At 51.5% G+C, this 16,189-nt stretch overlaps 1 protein-coding gene and 1 long non-coding RNA gene across 4 annotated transcripts in view; one reads left to right on the top strand and one right to left on the bottom strand.

Moving 5' to 3' along the window:
• Nucleotides 1–3,137: 3,137 nt before the first annotated feature.
• CTNNA1 (catenin alpha 1) overlaps nt 3,138–16,189 on the bottom strand; it is a 183,873-nt gene continuing 170,821 nt past the window's right edge. For 2 of the 3 annotated variants that reach the window (XM_045893278.3, XM_045893287.3), the window contains exons 12-18: nt 13,721–13,921; nt 12,992–13,143; nt 8,298–8,408; nt 6,998–7,179; nt 6,775–6,880; nt 5,149–5,283; nt 3,138–4,367 (exon numbers count right to left, since the gene is read on the bottom strand). In XM_045893278.3, coding sequence (XP_045749234.1) covers nt 4,080–4,367; nt 5,149–5,283; nt 6,775–6,880; nt 6,998–7,179; nt 8,298–8,408; nt 12,992–13,143; nt 13,721–13,921 — 1,175 coding nt within the window. In that variant the 3' untranslated portion in view covers nt 3,138–4,079. Of the gene's footprint in view, nt 4,368–5,148; nt 5,284–5,330; nt 5,488–6,774; nt 6,881–6,997; nt 7,180–8,297; nt 8,409–12,991; nt 13,144–13,720; nt 13,922–16,189 lie in introns of those variants that run through there. The other variant, XM_064595969.1, reaches the window with a different exon arrangement.
• On the top strand, nt 8,408–14,112 carry LOC135365351 (uncharacterized). The gene is made up of 2 exons (XR_010413021.1): nt 8,408–10,132; nt 10,441–14,112. It is a non-coding gene; the product is annotated as an uncharacterized LOC135365351 (long non-coding RNA).

Here is a 16,189-nt window from a genome sequence, read left to right as displayed (position 1 = left end):
GTGGCCGCTCCTTCTCTCTTCCTTGGGGGGGAAGCATTCAGTGGCGAGGATTAAGGCTGCAGAGGTGAGGTGGGGTCTTTGAGGTGTCTGTCTGGGGACCATGGGGGGCGCTGCTGGGTGGTCAGCAGGGGAAGGAGGAGGGCAGCTGCTGCCGGCGAGCAGAGGGAGCCAGGCTCTGCAGTGCCCACATGCAGGTAGTGGCCAGGCTGGTGAGGCGCCGTCAGGAAGGGAGCTGGCCGGACCTCACCTGAGGGAGGTGACACTGAGGGTCATGTCTGCCTTGTCTGAGAAGCATGCTGAGGGCAAACCGTTTTTGTGGCAAAGGAGGGGAGGGAATACCCCCAAGGACAAGGTGGGGTAAGTCTCCCTCGTGGTCAGCCCGGCTGTGCAGCTTTAGACCGTGGTCTCTGAGGAGGATGGAGGATTTCGGGATTTCTGGGCAGGGCCTCTGGTGCCTCCTCACTTGCCTGCTCCGTGCCTTCTAGTATCTTCCGCTAGATTGGTTTGCATTGATGAACGGTTCAACATTTCTCAAGCACGTGCCAAGCCCTTTGCTGGGCAATAGGGTGAACAAGCCCAACAGTGTTCCCCAGCGGAACGCAGGGCGGCCGCGTGAGGGCCACCCCGTGAGGGCGAGCGCCGGGCTACCGTTTGCCGTGGTGGAGGGCCGAGGCCCGGGGAGGGAGGGAGGCTGTGGGCCAGTACTTCCCACTGTGGTACAGCAATGATACACATGAACATTTATTAGAATGTTACCTGAATGTGTACTAGAAGAAATAGAAGGAGCACATGACCATGATTTCGGATATTGCTGAGGAGGAGGATTGAACAAGTTCATGTTTTTAAGTAATGGTGTTAACGCTGGGACGACGATATGGCCAAGGATGATCCATACCCACTCGTGATGGGTCACAGGGAGAGCACAGGGGTGTCCCAGGAACCGCCGCCAGGAGGCAGTTCGGGTGCAGAGGGTCACAGTGCCAGGCCCTCCAGACCCACCTGCCAGCAGGTGAGGTGGGTGGTCCCAGACAGGGCCTGATGCAGAGACTTGACTCTCTAGGAGGTATTTCCAGAAGATTCCTTTGCTACTAGGTGAAACTGGATAATAGATGCTGCGGGTTGAGGTAGACCAGTTTGGGAAGCTTTGCAACAGTCAGTCCAAGTGAGGGCTGGGGACTTGGCCTCTGCTGGAGGCAGGGCTGTAGGACAGACGGCAGGTCAGGTGATGAAACTGGGGGCAGATGGGGATCCAGAGCTCAGGGTGGAAGACAGTTGTGGGGTGAGACCAACTGATGGCAACAGAAGCCATGAGAATGGCCCAAGCGTCCGTGTGGATCCTGAGTCCACCAGGGGAGGGGCTGAGCCAGGGAGGCCAGTGCCTCGTGGACTCAGCCCCGCTGGACGTCCTGGGGCGGCTGCTCACTCCGTGGCCAGGGCCTTGGAAAGTCAGTGAGGAACAAAACAGATCCCCACCCGCATGGACACATACACTGTGGAGAAAGAGAGGGAAGGGTATGGATTTATCAGGGAGGGGGTTTCGGGTTAGAGAACTTTTGACAGGATACCTGAAGGGGAGACCCTGAGGAGGCACAGGGAGATCTCTGGGGAGGGTGACCTGCAGGCCGCGGGAGCGGCCGGCTGGGCGTGAGAGCAGTCCCATCATTGAGGACTTTTACTAGGAGATGGAAGCCTCTGGAAGGACTGAGGTAAGAGAATGACACTATCAGACCTGTTTATCGGGGTTCCTGTGACTGCCGTGGGGAGTGGAGTGAGGGAACAGGATGACTGGGGAAGCCTGGTGGGGAGTCACTGCAGTGGTCGGGGTGCACAGGACTGTTGGGGGGGGTTGGTGTGACCAACAGTATGGCGGAAATGATTTATCACTTTTTTTGAGATCAGGTTTTTAAAAACAAAAACAAAAACAAAAACCATGCAGCTTCCATCTGGTTGCTGTTATCTTTTCCGGCTGCCAATCTCTCTGGATCATTCCCTCTGGGGGAAGCCAGTTACCATGTTTGAGCTGCTCTATGGAAAGGCCCACGAGGCACGGAGCCGAGGCCTTCTGCCAACAGCCACGTGAAGAAGCTCAGAAGCAGATCCCCCAGCCCATCAAGGCCTCAGACCCTGCAGCCCCATGAGACCCCAAGTCAGAGCCTCCCACTGAGCTGCTCCTGGATTCTTCAGGAACTGTGGTAATGAGTGTTTGTTCCTCTAGCTGCTAAGTTGTGGGGCAATCTGTTACACGGAAATAAATTAACGCTGTCATGTCTTAGACCAGGTAATAATCAACAGAGGCGATGAGTAGCTGGACCCGCCTACATTTTAAGGAAATTGGACAGCTCAAGTTTGAGATGCTGATGAAGACATCCAAGTGGAGAATTCAGGAGGCAGACAGAATGAAGTTCTGAGAGAAATCAGCATTTGGACGGTATTTAAAGCCAGGAGTCTGGCTAAGATCTGAAGAATGAGCAGAGCCAGAGAGAGAGAAGCAGCCCAGTTACAGAGCCCTGGGACCGCACAGCCAGGAAGAGAAGGAGCACACGGTAAGGACGGACTCTGGGAAGAAGGCTGGGGTAGGGAAGGAGTGTTCACCTGGGCCACCTGTATGGTGAGGCTGAGGAGACGAACAGCCATGCTACTTGGTGGTGGGGCGGACGGCAGCCGAGTGGCCGGGACACGGCTGAGCAAAACGGAAGTGAGGAGGACGACACAAGGACTGTCTTGGTCTCCTTGGGGCCCTGTGCTTCGGGAGGGGATGTGTGCTGGGGAGGGACATGAGGTTAAGGGGGGCTTTTACGTTTGTGTAAGCTGGTAGGACGATTCAGAAGAGGGGGGGGAGACACCCACGGAGACATCATGGAGGCCTCCAAGGTTCTGACCACCCGAAGCTCCAACATGGGAGTTCCCGAGGAGGGGGAGGCCCTCCGGGGGCGCTGGCACAGAGGCTCCAAGGCCATGCAGTTCTCAGCCTGGAGCCACAGACTGTGTGTGTTTCCGGCTGGGCGATGCTATCATCCCTGGGGCAGAGGGACACGGCGAGGGCAGGGCACCACAGATGCTGTGGGCAAATCCCGAGATGTTTAATGTAAAACCCGACCCCACTAGAAGGCAAAGAAAATGACCTTGGCCTCTCAGACTTGGTTTCATAGTGGACTTTATTGGGAAAAGTTAGTTAGTGTAAAAAACATTCAAATTCATAAAATTTAAATAAGACAGTAAAATTATACCTTGTAGCTATAGTAATCGCTATAGTAATCACAAATAAGGTAAAGTCTAAAATTATTATTGCCTAAGCAAACACTATTTTGTCAGGCTTCTGTTGCAAAGCCCAAGGCAGGAAACACTGCAATTATTAGAAGTGAGCCCAAGATGAATTTGCATTTGAAGCTGAGGAAAGGGAAAAAAGCATGTCCTGATTAGGGCATCACAACATTCTAGCCTGAAAAAAGCAACAATATTTATTAATGACCTGCAGCAGAGTACATTAGTAATTGTAACCAGGCATTAAAATTCTCATTTCGTGTCATAAAGAGAGTAATCAGTTTTCTTCATGATGCATTATGTTTTACTGAGCCTCGTGTGGTTTGTCCCTCCAAGACCTTTCTGAGAATGTCCCTTCTCCAGGCACAGCTTCCTAAGATGCCCAGGTAGCTTCCTCGGGAACATCTATGGTCATGTGACACCAGCCACCCCCCCCCCCCCCCCACCCAGGGCTGGTGGAAGCCGCCTCCCTAGCCAAGGGGGACTCCGATCCCCTCCTCTCAGCCCCTAATGCCACACTGTGAACTCGCTCAAGAGTGTCACTAACAAGTTAATGTGGGTTTCTCTTTGGTTATGGAATTATTTTTATTTTTATTTAAGCTTACAAAAATATAGCTAGAAATGTGTTTCTGAATTCCAAAAGGATTTTTGACCAATCTAAACACAAGTATGTCCTTGCCAAATTCACCACCTGGACAGGTTTAAAATCTGCCTACGTCCCTGTGGAATCTAACATCACTGTTCTACTTAGCGGATACATTTGGGTGAAGAGCAGTGACCGATCTTTAGAAGCCCCAAGAGGTGGGGGCAGGGCGGCCCTAGATGCTGTCCATGGCTTTGAACTCGCTAAGGGCCTGCACAGGGTTCACGTGCTTCTTCTGAGATGCCCGTTTAATCTTGGTCTGGGTCTCATCCTGCTTCTCTCTCTTCACCAAGGGCTTTTTCTCAGGTGCCTTCATCTTCCACGACACAGCCGGGAGGTTGAGGGAAGCCATGCCCTGAGACTTCTGATACTTGGTGGAGGCCACGTAGGACGCCTTCACCGTCTGTACCACCGCATTCATCAAGTTCTTGGCGGCCTGGATCAGGGACATGGCGCTGTCCACCTGAGATGCACAGACAGGGCAGTGAGGACCACAGGGGCCTGGGCAGTAGCTCTCCCAATGGTTACTGACCTTATCCAAGAAAGCTGAAAATGCCTGTTTCGGATACTTAGAAGTACCCAAAACACAAGGCACCATCACCTTGCCCATCCGCACCCCTCCACGAATCTTGATTCAGACTCAAAACCCAGAGGAGGATCTGTGAGTGACCACGGAGCTGTAACCACCAGCAGGGACGAGGCAGCGTCCTAGACAGAAACCCACCGCCTTTGGTATGTCGCGCATACCACAGAGTTCTCTGAAAGGAAATCCCCCGAGATGAGCAGAAGTTACAGGGAATCCGTGGAGCCCAGCAGGCCAAGCAAGAAATCCGCTCCCCCCACCCAACGTGACGAGGGGTCCGAACCGTGGCACAGGAAACAAGCCAGGGAAGAGATACCCCTCGAGCACTCCGTGAAGGGTGGAGGAGGTCTGACAAAGCCTGGCTATGTCATCTCTGTAATTTTTGAACAGGTTCAATTCCTCTCTGGGGGAAGAACAACAGGAAAGATAAAACTCCTTTTTCCCAGCCAGAGGCCAGCCCGGTAATGGCTCCCGGCCGTCACCAGGTACTGCGGTTCATCAGGGTGCTGCCGACGTGCAGCCCGTGCGCGCCGAGGACGGAGAAGAAACCTGTGGTTTTTCCACAGCGCACTTTCCTGGTTTCAGGGCAGGTAAGGAATGTATGTGGACACGACGCTACTTTCATTTTGGAAAACCACTTCTTTTCATGGATAAAACTTACCCCCGAGACGACGAGCTCCCCACCTAGATTCTGCACCTCAGCCTTGACTTTGCTGCAGATGTTGAGCTGGTGGCAGTAGAGGGCGATCCGCTGCAGGTAGGCCAGCAGGTCCTGCTTGCAGGCTGAGTCTGGGCACTGACGGGGGAGCAGCAGTTCAGCACCCAGCACCCCAGGCCTGGCCCCAACACAGCCGACCCCCCGGGCTAGCGGGGCGCGCCTCAGTGCCCGCGAAGGGCAGGGGAGGGCAGTTACCAGCTACTGGCGGCACTCCGGCCCTAGGCGGCTCTGCTGGGGCCCATGTCCCTCAACGGGAGAAAAAGCCTCAGCAAGAGCCTGGTTCTGGAGAGAAGGGAGAGTGCTTTGAGCTACATAATAACCATCCAAGTGCTCTTCTGCTCACAGACACTTTACGTGCTCCTAAACGTAGCATAAAAGGAGCTGTTCATGAGTGAGTAAACCGAAGCAAGGAAAAGAGCACCAGGGACCGTGAGGTCTTGACCAGCCTCAGGGAAACTAAGGGCAGCCCCGTTCCTGTCCTGTTGCCAAAGCTGAGGGTGGCTTAGGAAGCTCCCCACCAACAATGAAATAGAGCACCTCTCTCAAGTGTTTACAGCAAACACTTCCCTCCTGTGGGGCTGGAATGTTGTGCTAAGAAGCTAGTGAAGAACTGCAGAGCCACCTCCGATCTATGCATCAAGACCGAGTTGGCGGCCATGGGCCGTGTGGAGTGGAAGGCGGGACAGGTGAGGAGAGGCCACCGCCGTCTAGGCCTGGGCTGGGGAGGCCTGGCCTGAGCTGGTGGCTGCAGAGAGGAAAAGACTGGATGGTGTCAAGCTGCCTGTGGCTGGCAGATACACCAGGGCTTCGTCCTGGACTGCAAAGAGGGGAGTCAAGAACGACTTCTAAATCTTTGGCTTGAGTGGTAAGGAGCCACTGCCACTTGTCCTGCTGCCTGGATCCTTCAGGGCAAGGAGAAGACTGCGAGGTTGGACCTACAGGGAAAAACTAATGGGCAACAGGGGCTCCGATAATGAATCTTAGAGCATCAGGGGAAATGTACTGTAAAGTTGCCAGGAGATAGGAACCACCTTTGTTGAGAGATGCATATGGAAGCAAAGGGGTGAAGGCTGGGTGCCTGAGAACACGCAGCGCAGGGGACAGACGCATCCGTCCCCAGCGGAGCACATCCACTTTCCAAAGCACTGGCGTGGGACTCCTAATTCTTAGGCGAAACACACCCACGAGATGCCCTTCTACCCCTAGTTCCAGTGTGTGAGGACCCGCAGAGGCAGCTCCTGGCTGGATCTGAAGGTCTGTAGCATACGGGGAGAGAACAAGCAGCGGCCCACAGGAGTGGCTGAAGAGCCGCCACCACAGAGGATGGCAGGACACACGCACCTGCTCCAGAGAGGTGCTCTAACGCAAACTGGGCCTGGCTCCTAAGGCTTGTCAAAGAAAAAGAGGAATTCAGAAATCCTTACAAATCTCTAATCAGGCAGGCTGACAAGTTAAGCACAGGTTGGAGATGAGAAGAGTGCTGTGTCCCCAGAAAAATAATAGTCACCACCTTGGAATGGACCGCACTGGGCTCCCCAAAGAAACCCACGTAGCAAGCCTCTCACTCACGTGGTCTGCAATGGTCCGGCCGAGCTTATCCATCCTGGATCCGGCCTCCGCAATTTTCTTGGCAGCACTGATCACGTCCGATGTATTTTTGAGCGGTCCTTTACCTCTGACAAGAGAGAACAAGGATCGTTGTACGTAGCTGGAGATGGACAGAAAAGGAAGAGGCCTGCAAAGCAGTACAGGGTCGCCCTCTGCATACGTGGTGGGGGCGGGGGCAGCTCACCGGGTGAAGTCTGTCATCTCCATCATAATCATGCACATCTGCTTGGCCAGCACGATGATGTCATTACCACTGTCGTCCCACTTGGACACTTCGGCATCCAGCTTGCTCTTTTCTTCCTGGAAGCTGGCCACCTGCTCTGCAATCTTTGCTTTTTGCTCCTGGGGAAGCTGAGCCATGATCGCCTGGAATGAGAAGCACAGAAAGCTCTTACATAAAGAGAAGATGAAGTTCTCACAGTGCATTAGCCCAGAGTATTTCTACCAAGCAATCTATGACACAGGTAGGATAATGCTTTAATAGGTTTCGTTTCGCCTAAAGGTCCATTTCTTCTCACTTTGAGCAGAGGTTTACAGCAGCCTGAATTTCCGACCCACTTTCAAGAACAAGTTGGAGTGTGGAGGAAAATACAGTGTGAGGGATAGAAAGCTAAGCATGGAAGCTTCCAGATCACACCTGTACGGGAACACAAGCTACTTCATTGTTTTGTAAATTCATCCTCCGCCTGCTGCCGTGGGGAGAGGACATAAGAGAAGGGGCTGATGCATGGAACCCTTTCCCTGGTGGGCCTCGTGTGGGCATTTCCTGTGGCTTCTACTTTCAGCTACTTGACATGGCATTAAACTATCAAAGCAGCACCTGGAGGCCTGGTGCCCACCTCAAGGCCCACGGACTCCAAGCCTTGAGCTGCTCCCCACTCGGCTTCCCCAAGTGCTCTTGATGGAGTGGGGCCCAAAGCAATGATGCATTCGCTGTGCAAAATGATTTCTAAGGAGTGGAAAAAGACTCCACAGAAATATTTCTTGGCATGCTCCCAAAAACATAAACGCTATTGATTGAAGATTTAATGACTCAAATGAATGCAATGGCTCTGAATGATTTTCTTGAATGTACCAGTTATTTTTTTTTTAACCCATGAATAATTAAATAGCTCATACCCATGGTATCATTGAGATGGGCAAAGACAGCAATCTTTTTCGAATTTCACAATCCTTTTAACAAACACTGCATTGACTGGATGCTATGGCCTTCCCGATGCAGGGCTCTGTCATCAACCAAAGCCCCAGGGCCCAGCTGAGGCAGAGGGCTTGTTCCTGCCCTGCTCCCAGCTGAGGAGGCATTCTGGAGGAACAGACAACTGGCTAGCATGTGCCACAACTGAGGTTAACCTCAGTCCTGCTGCCAGAGAAAAGAGTGGGAAAATGGTGTTCTCAATATCGAGAGCATTTTCCTAGAAAATAAAAAGCCAAGTTCCCGGAGTCACACGGAAGGGCTGCAAAGTGAAGTCAAACATGTCCCCTACCCGGGCACTTTGGCCAGCTATCAGCTGATCATCTTCTGTCTGGACGCTTGTCCTACTTCTGACATCGAAGTCCTCCGTCTCGAAGTCAGAGTCATCCAGTTCCTCGGGGGTCTACAACCAACACAGAGATCACAAGTCAGATACAAGCCCGGGCCTCTGGGCCCAATGTATGAACACCCAAAATTCTGGATTTTCATGTGCCATGTTCTAAACAGTTCTGGGGAGTGAAGTTAAAATCATTCATTATTCATCTAAGACCCTGCCTCACTGATGCACACGCGGGGTGGCCCATCCAACAAACACTGGGCAAAGGCACCACATCAATACTTCCCAAAGGATCGAGGAGTTTCTCTATGGGGGCTGGGGCTTTAACTTCCACTAGAGTCAAGACTCTCTTTGAAATCATGTACTCCTCTAACACCTGTATCCTAACACAAAGGTGAGGATTATCCTGGGTAGGAAACGCACTGTATTAAAAAGAGAAATATTTTATCCAACATTAAGCAGGTTCTCATAACCTTCCCACTTGATGGCAAAAAGAAAATTAATGAATTACATAATACTGGGCTTTCTCTTAGGATACTGCTTTGAGGAGTACAAACAGGTAGTGGATTTTTATGGATTTCTTTTGTATTTACTTTTATGAATGCAAAAAGAATATGGCAGGTAAAGTCTGAGTATGTACCGAAGACCCTGATTACTAGGTCCTAGCTCTTTGCTTTAATTATGAAATAAAATTCCTATTTTGCACAACCTCCAGCCTCTCATGATTAGCTGCTGACTTGAAACATAATGTTGTCTTCTGGAAGTTATCAGTAACAGGGCAGCAGGCGGAACAGCTGGGGTTGGCTCTTGGCCCAGCTGGCCAGCCTGTGACAGGAGGGCAGTGAGGCGAGTCCCTCATCCGCACCAGGACCTAATCCAAGCCCAGCCCAAGGGCTCTCTGTGAGGCCTCAATGAGAGGACGTGTGAGGAAGCATCTGGCCAGGCCCAGACTATCTTGGGTTTGTACACAGGCAAAGGCCAAGCCTGTCCCTCAATGAGATGAGGTAAGGACAGCGGGGGTCACACCAGCAAGCCATAAGGAACACATGAATGGAAGATCCTGAAGTCTCTCGGACTTGGCAACATGAAACACTACACCACCACTGGCCATTTTAAATCCTAGGGTCACAGACACCTGTGGAGGATTTTTCTCAAAAAAGTGCCTCCTGATAAGAACTCTGCTTCTGTACCACCCTCGCTAGTCCAACAGAGACCCAAGAAAACCCTGTACCTCCTCTTCTTTCATTCTTGCTGAGTATCTGTGTGGCAAGTACTGTTCTGGGCCCTGGAGGTACAAAATGACTAACACACAGCGATATCCCTGCTCTTACCTATATACTAATGGGAAAAATGACAGGAAACAAAATGAAAAAGTGAACTTTTTCACATCAGAAAGTGATTAAAATCAATAAAGCACCGAGGGTTATATGGGAGGACCTAAGGGAGGAGTGTCCTAGCCGGATGGGGTCACCAGAACCAAGGCCCAGAGGGAGGAACTTGCCGGGGCAATTACAGGAGCAAGGAGGCCACGGCAGAGGGACTCAGCTCACTGCCCACATGTCACAGGTCCACTCCTGTCAACAGGAGCCCCCGGAGAGCAGCAGGTGGTGAGGTCCTAGAAGGCCTGTGGGCCAGGGTAAGGACTGGCGCCCCACACAGTCTGCGGACGGTGTGGAGCAGTGGGTGACATGATCTAACTGAAGCTTAAAAGGACCACTTGGGCTGATCTGTGGACAGGGAGACTGCAGGCATCAAGGGACGAGAACTGGGAGGCGGCTGCACGAATCCAGGTGAGTGACGTCAGCGGCCTGGCCTAGAGTGGGACCAGTGTTCAGATGTGCTCTGTACTGTGAGGGTAGGTCTGACAGGATTTGCTGATAGATCAGATGTGGGGCAGGAGACCAAAAGAGCAAGCAAGAGTTATTGTGAGGTTGGGCCTGAGCAAGTGGAAGGTAGGCTGCCAGCAACTAACACGTAAGACCGGGCGGCACAGGGTGGGGGTGAAAGATCAGGAGGTGCCTGTTAGATAATCGAGCGGCAAGAGGGAGCAGGTGTGTGTAGAACTCAGGAGAGTCACCCTCATGTCTTATCCACCAAGGGAATAAGGACAGTCAGAGAAGAGTTCGAGAACTTTGCTACCAGGCGTGCCACTGGTCAGAAGCTGAAGAGATGAGCACAAAGCAGCAAAGCAGACTAAGAAGGAGGGGGACACCAAGAGGTTTTCCTGAAGAGGGGAGAAACACCGTCACGCGACACGCTTGGGGAAAGGCGCCGGAGGACAGTCTTCGGAGCACTGGGACATCCACGGAGAGAGGGGAAAGCAGAGTCCCCGTGCACAGACAAGGCAGGGGCAGGCGGCAGGCCGGATGTCCAGACCACCCCCGCACCAGAGAGAGAGAGCAGCAGGCCACTGAGGAGGCGAGCAGGAAGGTCTGAAACCTCCCTGGGTGCTAAGGTTGGGGGGCAATGCTGGCCGGTTGCAGGACCCCCCGAGAGGCGGCTGCCAGCACTCGGCCAGGCTCAGCCGAAGGCGGATTCCACGAGGACTGGACCGTGTGAGGCAACATAAGGAAGTGAAATGGGCAAAGGAGAGTCTATGGACTAACGAGAGACGCAAAGCTAGAAAAGGAGTGAAGCAAAGACCAGAGAGGCCGAGTGAGGGTGACGAGGGAGGAAGCCTCAGGGCTGTCATAGTCCTGGAGAGCGGGAGCTGCTGAAAGGGACGCGTGACACTGGTAATGACAAGAACTACGTGTGACTACGAAGGGAGGCTGAGGTGGAGGAGAACGGGACAGCAAGCAGCTTAAGAGTTCCTGGGGTTGGAAGGATTCTTGAATTAGAAACAGCAACGGAGCTCAAGGTGAGGGCCTGCCGCCCGGGTGCTTTACAGGCCTCCACCTCGCCCTGGCTCCAGCGCTCCTGGCAGCCCACGCCTCTGCCACCCAAGGCCCCATCCCCGTGCCCCTGCCGGGCCACTGCCATCCTCGTGTCCCAGCACAGCTCTTGCACGGCCCGGCCCTGTGTGGGGCACATTACCTACAGTACAGCTCATTTAAACCACCAGTACCTCTGTTTTTAAGAGAAGATGAGAGAGATGAGGGAACCTGCCTACAGTCCGAGAACTGGAAGAGGGGCCCAGGAGGCCTGCCTGCTCCCAGGACCTGCTTTCCCCCAACAGCACTTGAGGATCTGCACACATTTCCTCGCATGTCTGCAGTATCCACGCACTTAAACCCCTCAAAACGTTAACTTCAGACACCAATGACTCCCCTTTATCACTGAGGTTCCTTTTATTCTATTTCTAGGTATCTGTCAGTATGGAAAAGAAGTCTGGAAAAATAGGGCTGTGTTCCTTACCAGTGGTTGGTGGGACCGATCCCTTCACACTACTGAGATATGGCTGCTGGGTTTAACCTGTCATTCAGCCAGGCCAGGTTTCTTCTTGGGGCACAGGTATGAAGGGATGGAGAAAGCAAAACAAGCCCCTGCCCCCCGCCCTGTCCCGGGCCTGGGAGGCAGCAGCAACAGCCAGCAGCTGGCCGGGAGATCCAGCAACACCTGGCTGTCCTCCTCAGCCCCAGGGAGGAGCAGCGGCGGTCTGGCCCAAGCGTTTCTACACTGCGTACGGAACGGGTCCAGCCTCACGCAACTGCCTTAGAAATGCCTCTGTTTCCAGCTAACTATCTGGCTGGGTTCTGCAGGGTGCCAAGCTGAGAAGACAAAATGTGGGACAGGATCCCTGCCGACCTTGAGAGGTTCAACTAGCAAACCATGAAAGTAAACGAAAGCCCCCTGAGCCTACTGGCCGGGCAGCACAGCCCGGCCGCTATCTGGGCAGCAGGCAGGCCCCGCAGGGCAACCACGACTCTGCAGCGAGAGCGGGGCCTGGCCCGGGCTTGCGGGACCCCCGGGGGTCCCTGGGAAGAGGGACTCACACTCCCTGCTCTCAGCTTCCAGAGCAACGGGCTCATCCTCAGCACAGCATGTGAGAGATGAAACGTCAGGGCAAGACAGCTGTGAGACTGGGCCCCAGCACCCTGCGCCGTTTTACAGAGGGGTTAGTAGTTTCTCAAAACGCCTGTGTTTATGCCAACAAGGAGGGGGTGCTGGCCTTTCCCTCACTTGGTAAGAACTGCTGTGTTCTCAGAGCAAATGGGTCCAATGGGGCCCACGGCAGGCGGCACTTCCGGGGAGCATCAGCAGTGGCTGCCACAGGCACGAATCCTCCCCGCGAACGCACTGAGGCCCCAGGAGCCTCCTGCCTCCCCACCACTCCTTCAAGGACAGCGGACTCTATGTGAAGGATAACTTCAACCTGCGTTAAGGAAATACTCAACCAAAGAGGCTTCGCTCTGTGTAGTTTCCCTCTAACTTACCAGAAGCCTCCTATTTGCGGGGACTGTATGCCTGAAACTAAATCCTCAAAGCCAACTCACACTAGCTCCCCTTCTTGGCCCAAGTTTGGGCTCTAACTTGCGACTAAAAGTCATTTAGACAACATAATTAAATGTATCTCATTTTAACAGCTTTTAGATTCATGGTTTTAATACACCGCCACCGCATCTGCTGAGTTCCAGAATGATGCACTGCTCAAGTTTAGCGAACGATAAGCAAGAAGCTGTTACAAGGTCTGAAATGCAGTTACTCACCCTTATCATCAATACTGCTTTCCTGATGTCCCGGATGCCATCATACACCAGGCGGGAGGCATCGATAAACTCATTCTCATCCATGGGCTGGGCGGGGTCCGAGCTGAGGGCTTCCACGGCCGCCTCCACTTGCTCCGTAAAACGCGGCATGACTGTGGAGAAAGAGGCAGGGCAGACCCTGCTGGCCTGGCAGACATCATTGTTCTACCACCAGCCCTCCCTAAATCCCTCAGGGAGACACGAGGCGGCAAGGTGTATGATGAAGAGCCTCTGCCTCCACCTATGTGAGAAGTAGTTACAGTTGAAATAAATTAAATGCCATATTTTACCAAGACTCACATCATCTTTGTCTCTTTGACCAGATTTTGCAGTATCAGATTTGGATGGGTGAGCCACTGAAGTGAGATAAACTGGAGGCCTTGCTTAAGAACAGGACCCTCCCTGCTTAATTCAGTATTTATTCACTAACAAGAAACTCAACTCAGAGGGTCATCTTAGATAGTATGTTCAGAACTATTCCCATCATTAGCTGTGGGACACGTGAAAGAAAGGTGAAAACACTTAATTTGGCGGATCAACTTCTCAAAGCCTGATGTTCGACCCAGACATGTCATGTGAAGACCTGAGCTGCATCCTGATCTTGCCCTTCCTAACCAGGGCACAGGGCGGCCCAGCCCACCCAGGCCATCTATGCGTGGGGAGCACCATAAAGGGAGGGAGTCCCCGAACCTGTGTTGGAGAGCAGCTTTGTGGCTTCCAGCACCTTCTCTGTGTAGACCCCTGGCTCATAGTTGTCCATCTCTGAGGTGACTACATGAATGACCCGAGCAGCCCGGCCTCGAATCGCACCAGCTGTGCGGTCCAGCCCATCCACATCTTTCTCTTGGAGAGCAATGACGCATTTGTTCACATCTTCCAAAATGTGATTCTCTGAAGAACGAACAAAAAGCTGAATGAGGGAGAAGGCATTCCACCAGAAGGGGACAACTGCAGGCTGGCACCTGTCGCTCACTGAGTACTCATTGCATGCCAAAGTTCCCCGTGTATCATTTCGCTGGAGACCAGACTCACCGCTGGATTAACTGTCCCACAGAAATTCAACCTGTAATCACCTCCAAGAATAATAATCTTCAATTCCAAGTTTATAGAAAGTGGGAGAGATCAACTGAGATCTTTAAGGCACAATTGTTCTGTAAGCCAGGCAGAAAATTCAGATCATAGAAACCTTAATAACTTCTCTTTTCTTGAAATAATCCCACTGACCTTATGTCCAAAATAAAGTCTAAAATAGAAGAAAGGGTTCACTAGAAGTCTCTATCCTTCCAGTCCCTTGCCCCTCCCTCCAGTAGATGCCAATGGTATTTGGACAATTTGCCAAGAAGCCAGGACAGCTCTGGGATAGAAGGTGCTGGAAAGCAGAATGAATCCTCCTCTGGAGGTCACCGAGGGAGCCCACCTGAGGCAAAACATTTAGTGATCCGCTCACAGGTGCCTATAGAACTGCTGTGGTATTTGCAAAAACCCTTGAATTGTGTTGACAGGTGGCTCCTAGTAGTTTTCGAGCTGGATTTGGAGGACCCACCAAAACTATTTTTCCTCAAAGCAAAATGCTTGACACTGGATTCTGGGAACCCCCGAGTAAGGAGTTAGCCTCAGCTTCATCTATAACAACAGCAAAGTGGAACCAAAATGTCCAAGAGCAGAGTAGGGATAAAATATGGGTACTATATAGCCATTAAAATGGATAATGTCAATCTGAAACAGCCGACCCGAATGGTAAAGGGAATGTTCTCACCCAGAAATGCAGAGACCACCAGCAGACAGCCCAAATGACAGGGCTGCTCAGACCCTGTGGGGTGGGTGGGAGAGTGACATAAAGGAAAGACCCTGTGTCATCATTTGGCCAATGCCTTCCTGCTCAGAAAGGAGCTCTTCAAGACATTTAAGGACTTGTAGAAGACATGTTCACTCGCTTAAGCCAAAAGAATACCTGGTACAATAGTGAAAGATTAAAGGTCCTAGTTTTTCTGAAAGAGCTAGAACAACCAGGGTAAACATAATCTGTTTAAGAAACATATCTGGTCATCTTATGCATTGACATGTCATTATTCTGGACTGCCTCCTGATTTAACCCACTTCCAGAAGCCATTCCCCTTCCCCTCGCAGTGTCTGCTAACATACTCAGTCAAGTTCTATGTGACAGTGTCTAGAAGGGAAGTAACAGTAAGCTTGACCTCTTTAGATACTCCCAATAATAGAGTGGTCATGGTGCTATTTCCTTTCATGTCAAAGGGAGCCAGACGCAAGTGGTACTTAGTGTATCTATCAAAGAAGAGAGCACCACAGTGCCTTGCCTTTGGGCTTCAGGTTCCCCTGTAGACCCCAAGAGAAACCACAGCCTTCCTCTTTGTATTTCCCAAGAGACTGCAGGCAAAATGGAGTAAGATGAAAAAAAAAATCACAATGAGGAAGAAGTAATGATGTGAAAGGACTGAAAGTAAATTTGGTAAAAACACATTTCCTATAAAATTAAACACACTCTGACCATGTGATCCAGGAGTCACACTCCTTGGTATTTATTTAAAGGAGCTAAAAACTTACATCCACAGAAAAACCTGCACATGAATGTTTAGGACAGCTCTGTTCATAATTGCCAAACCGCTGAAAGCAAACAAGATGTACTTCAGTGGATGAATGGAAAAAATGAAGTAAATCCAGACCATGGGATATTATTCAGCACTGACAAGAAATGAGCTATGCACGAAAAGACATGGAGAAACCTTCACTGTGTATTATTAAATGAAAAAAGCCAATCTGAAAGGCTACACACTCTATGATTCCAACCAAATGACATTCTGGAAAAGGCAACAAAACTATGGAGACAGTAAAAAGTATCAGGAGTTGGAGGTGAGGAGGGAAGAATAGGAAGAGCATAGAGGACTTTTTAGGGCAATGAATATTGTACATGGCACTATGATGATGGATACATTTGTCCAAACCCATGGAAGATACACCAACCAAGAGTGAACAGTGATGTACATGATGGACTCTGGGTGATAATGTCGTACAGGTTCATCAACTGTAACAAATGTGCCACCGTGATGGGGGAAGCTGTGCATGTGTGGGGTGACGGAGAGAGAGAGTCTCTGTACCCTCCTCTTCATTTTGCTGTGAATTTTTCTTTCTTTTCTTTAAATA

Source organism: Mirounga angustirostris, unplaced genomic scaffold (assembly GCF_029215605.1).
Source record: "Mirounga angustirostris isolate CCGP_5_RB_7025 unplaced genomic scaffold, mMirAng1.0.hap1 SCAF_7, whole genome shotgun sequence".
NCBI lineage: Eukaryota > Metazoa > Chordata > Mammalia > Carnivora > Phocidae > Mirounga > Mirounga angustirostris.
Note: the sequence above shows the minus strand (reverse complement) of the source record. Positions and strands in the feature narration are given on the sequence as shown.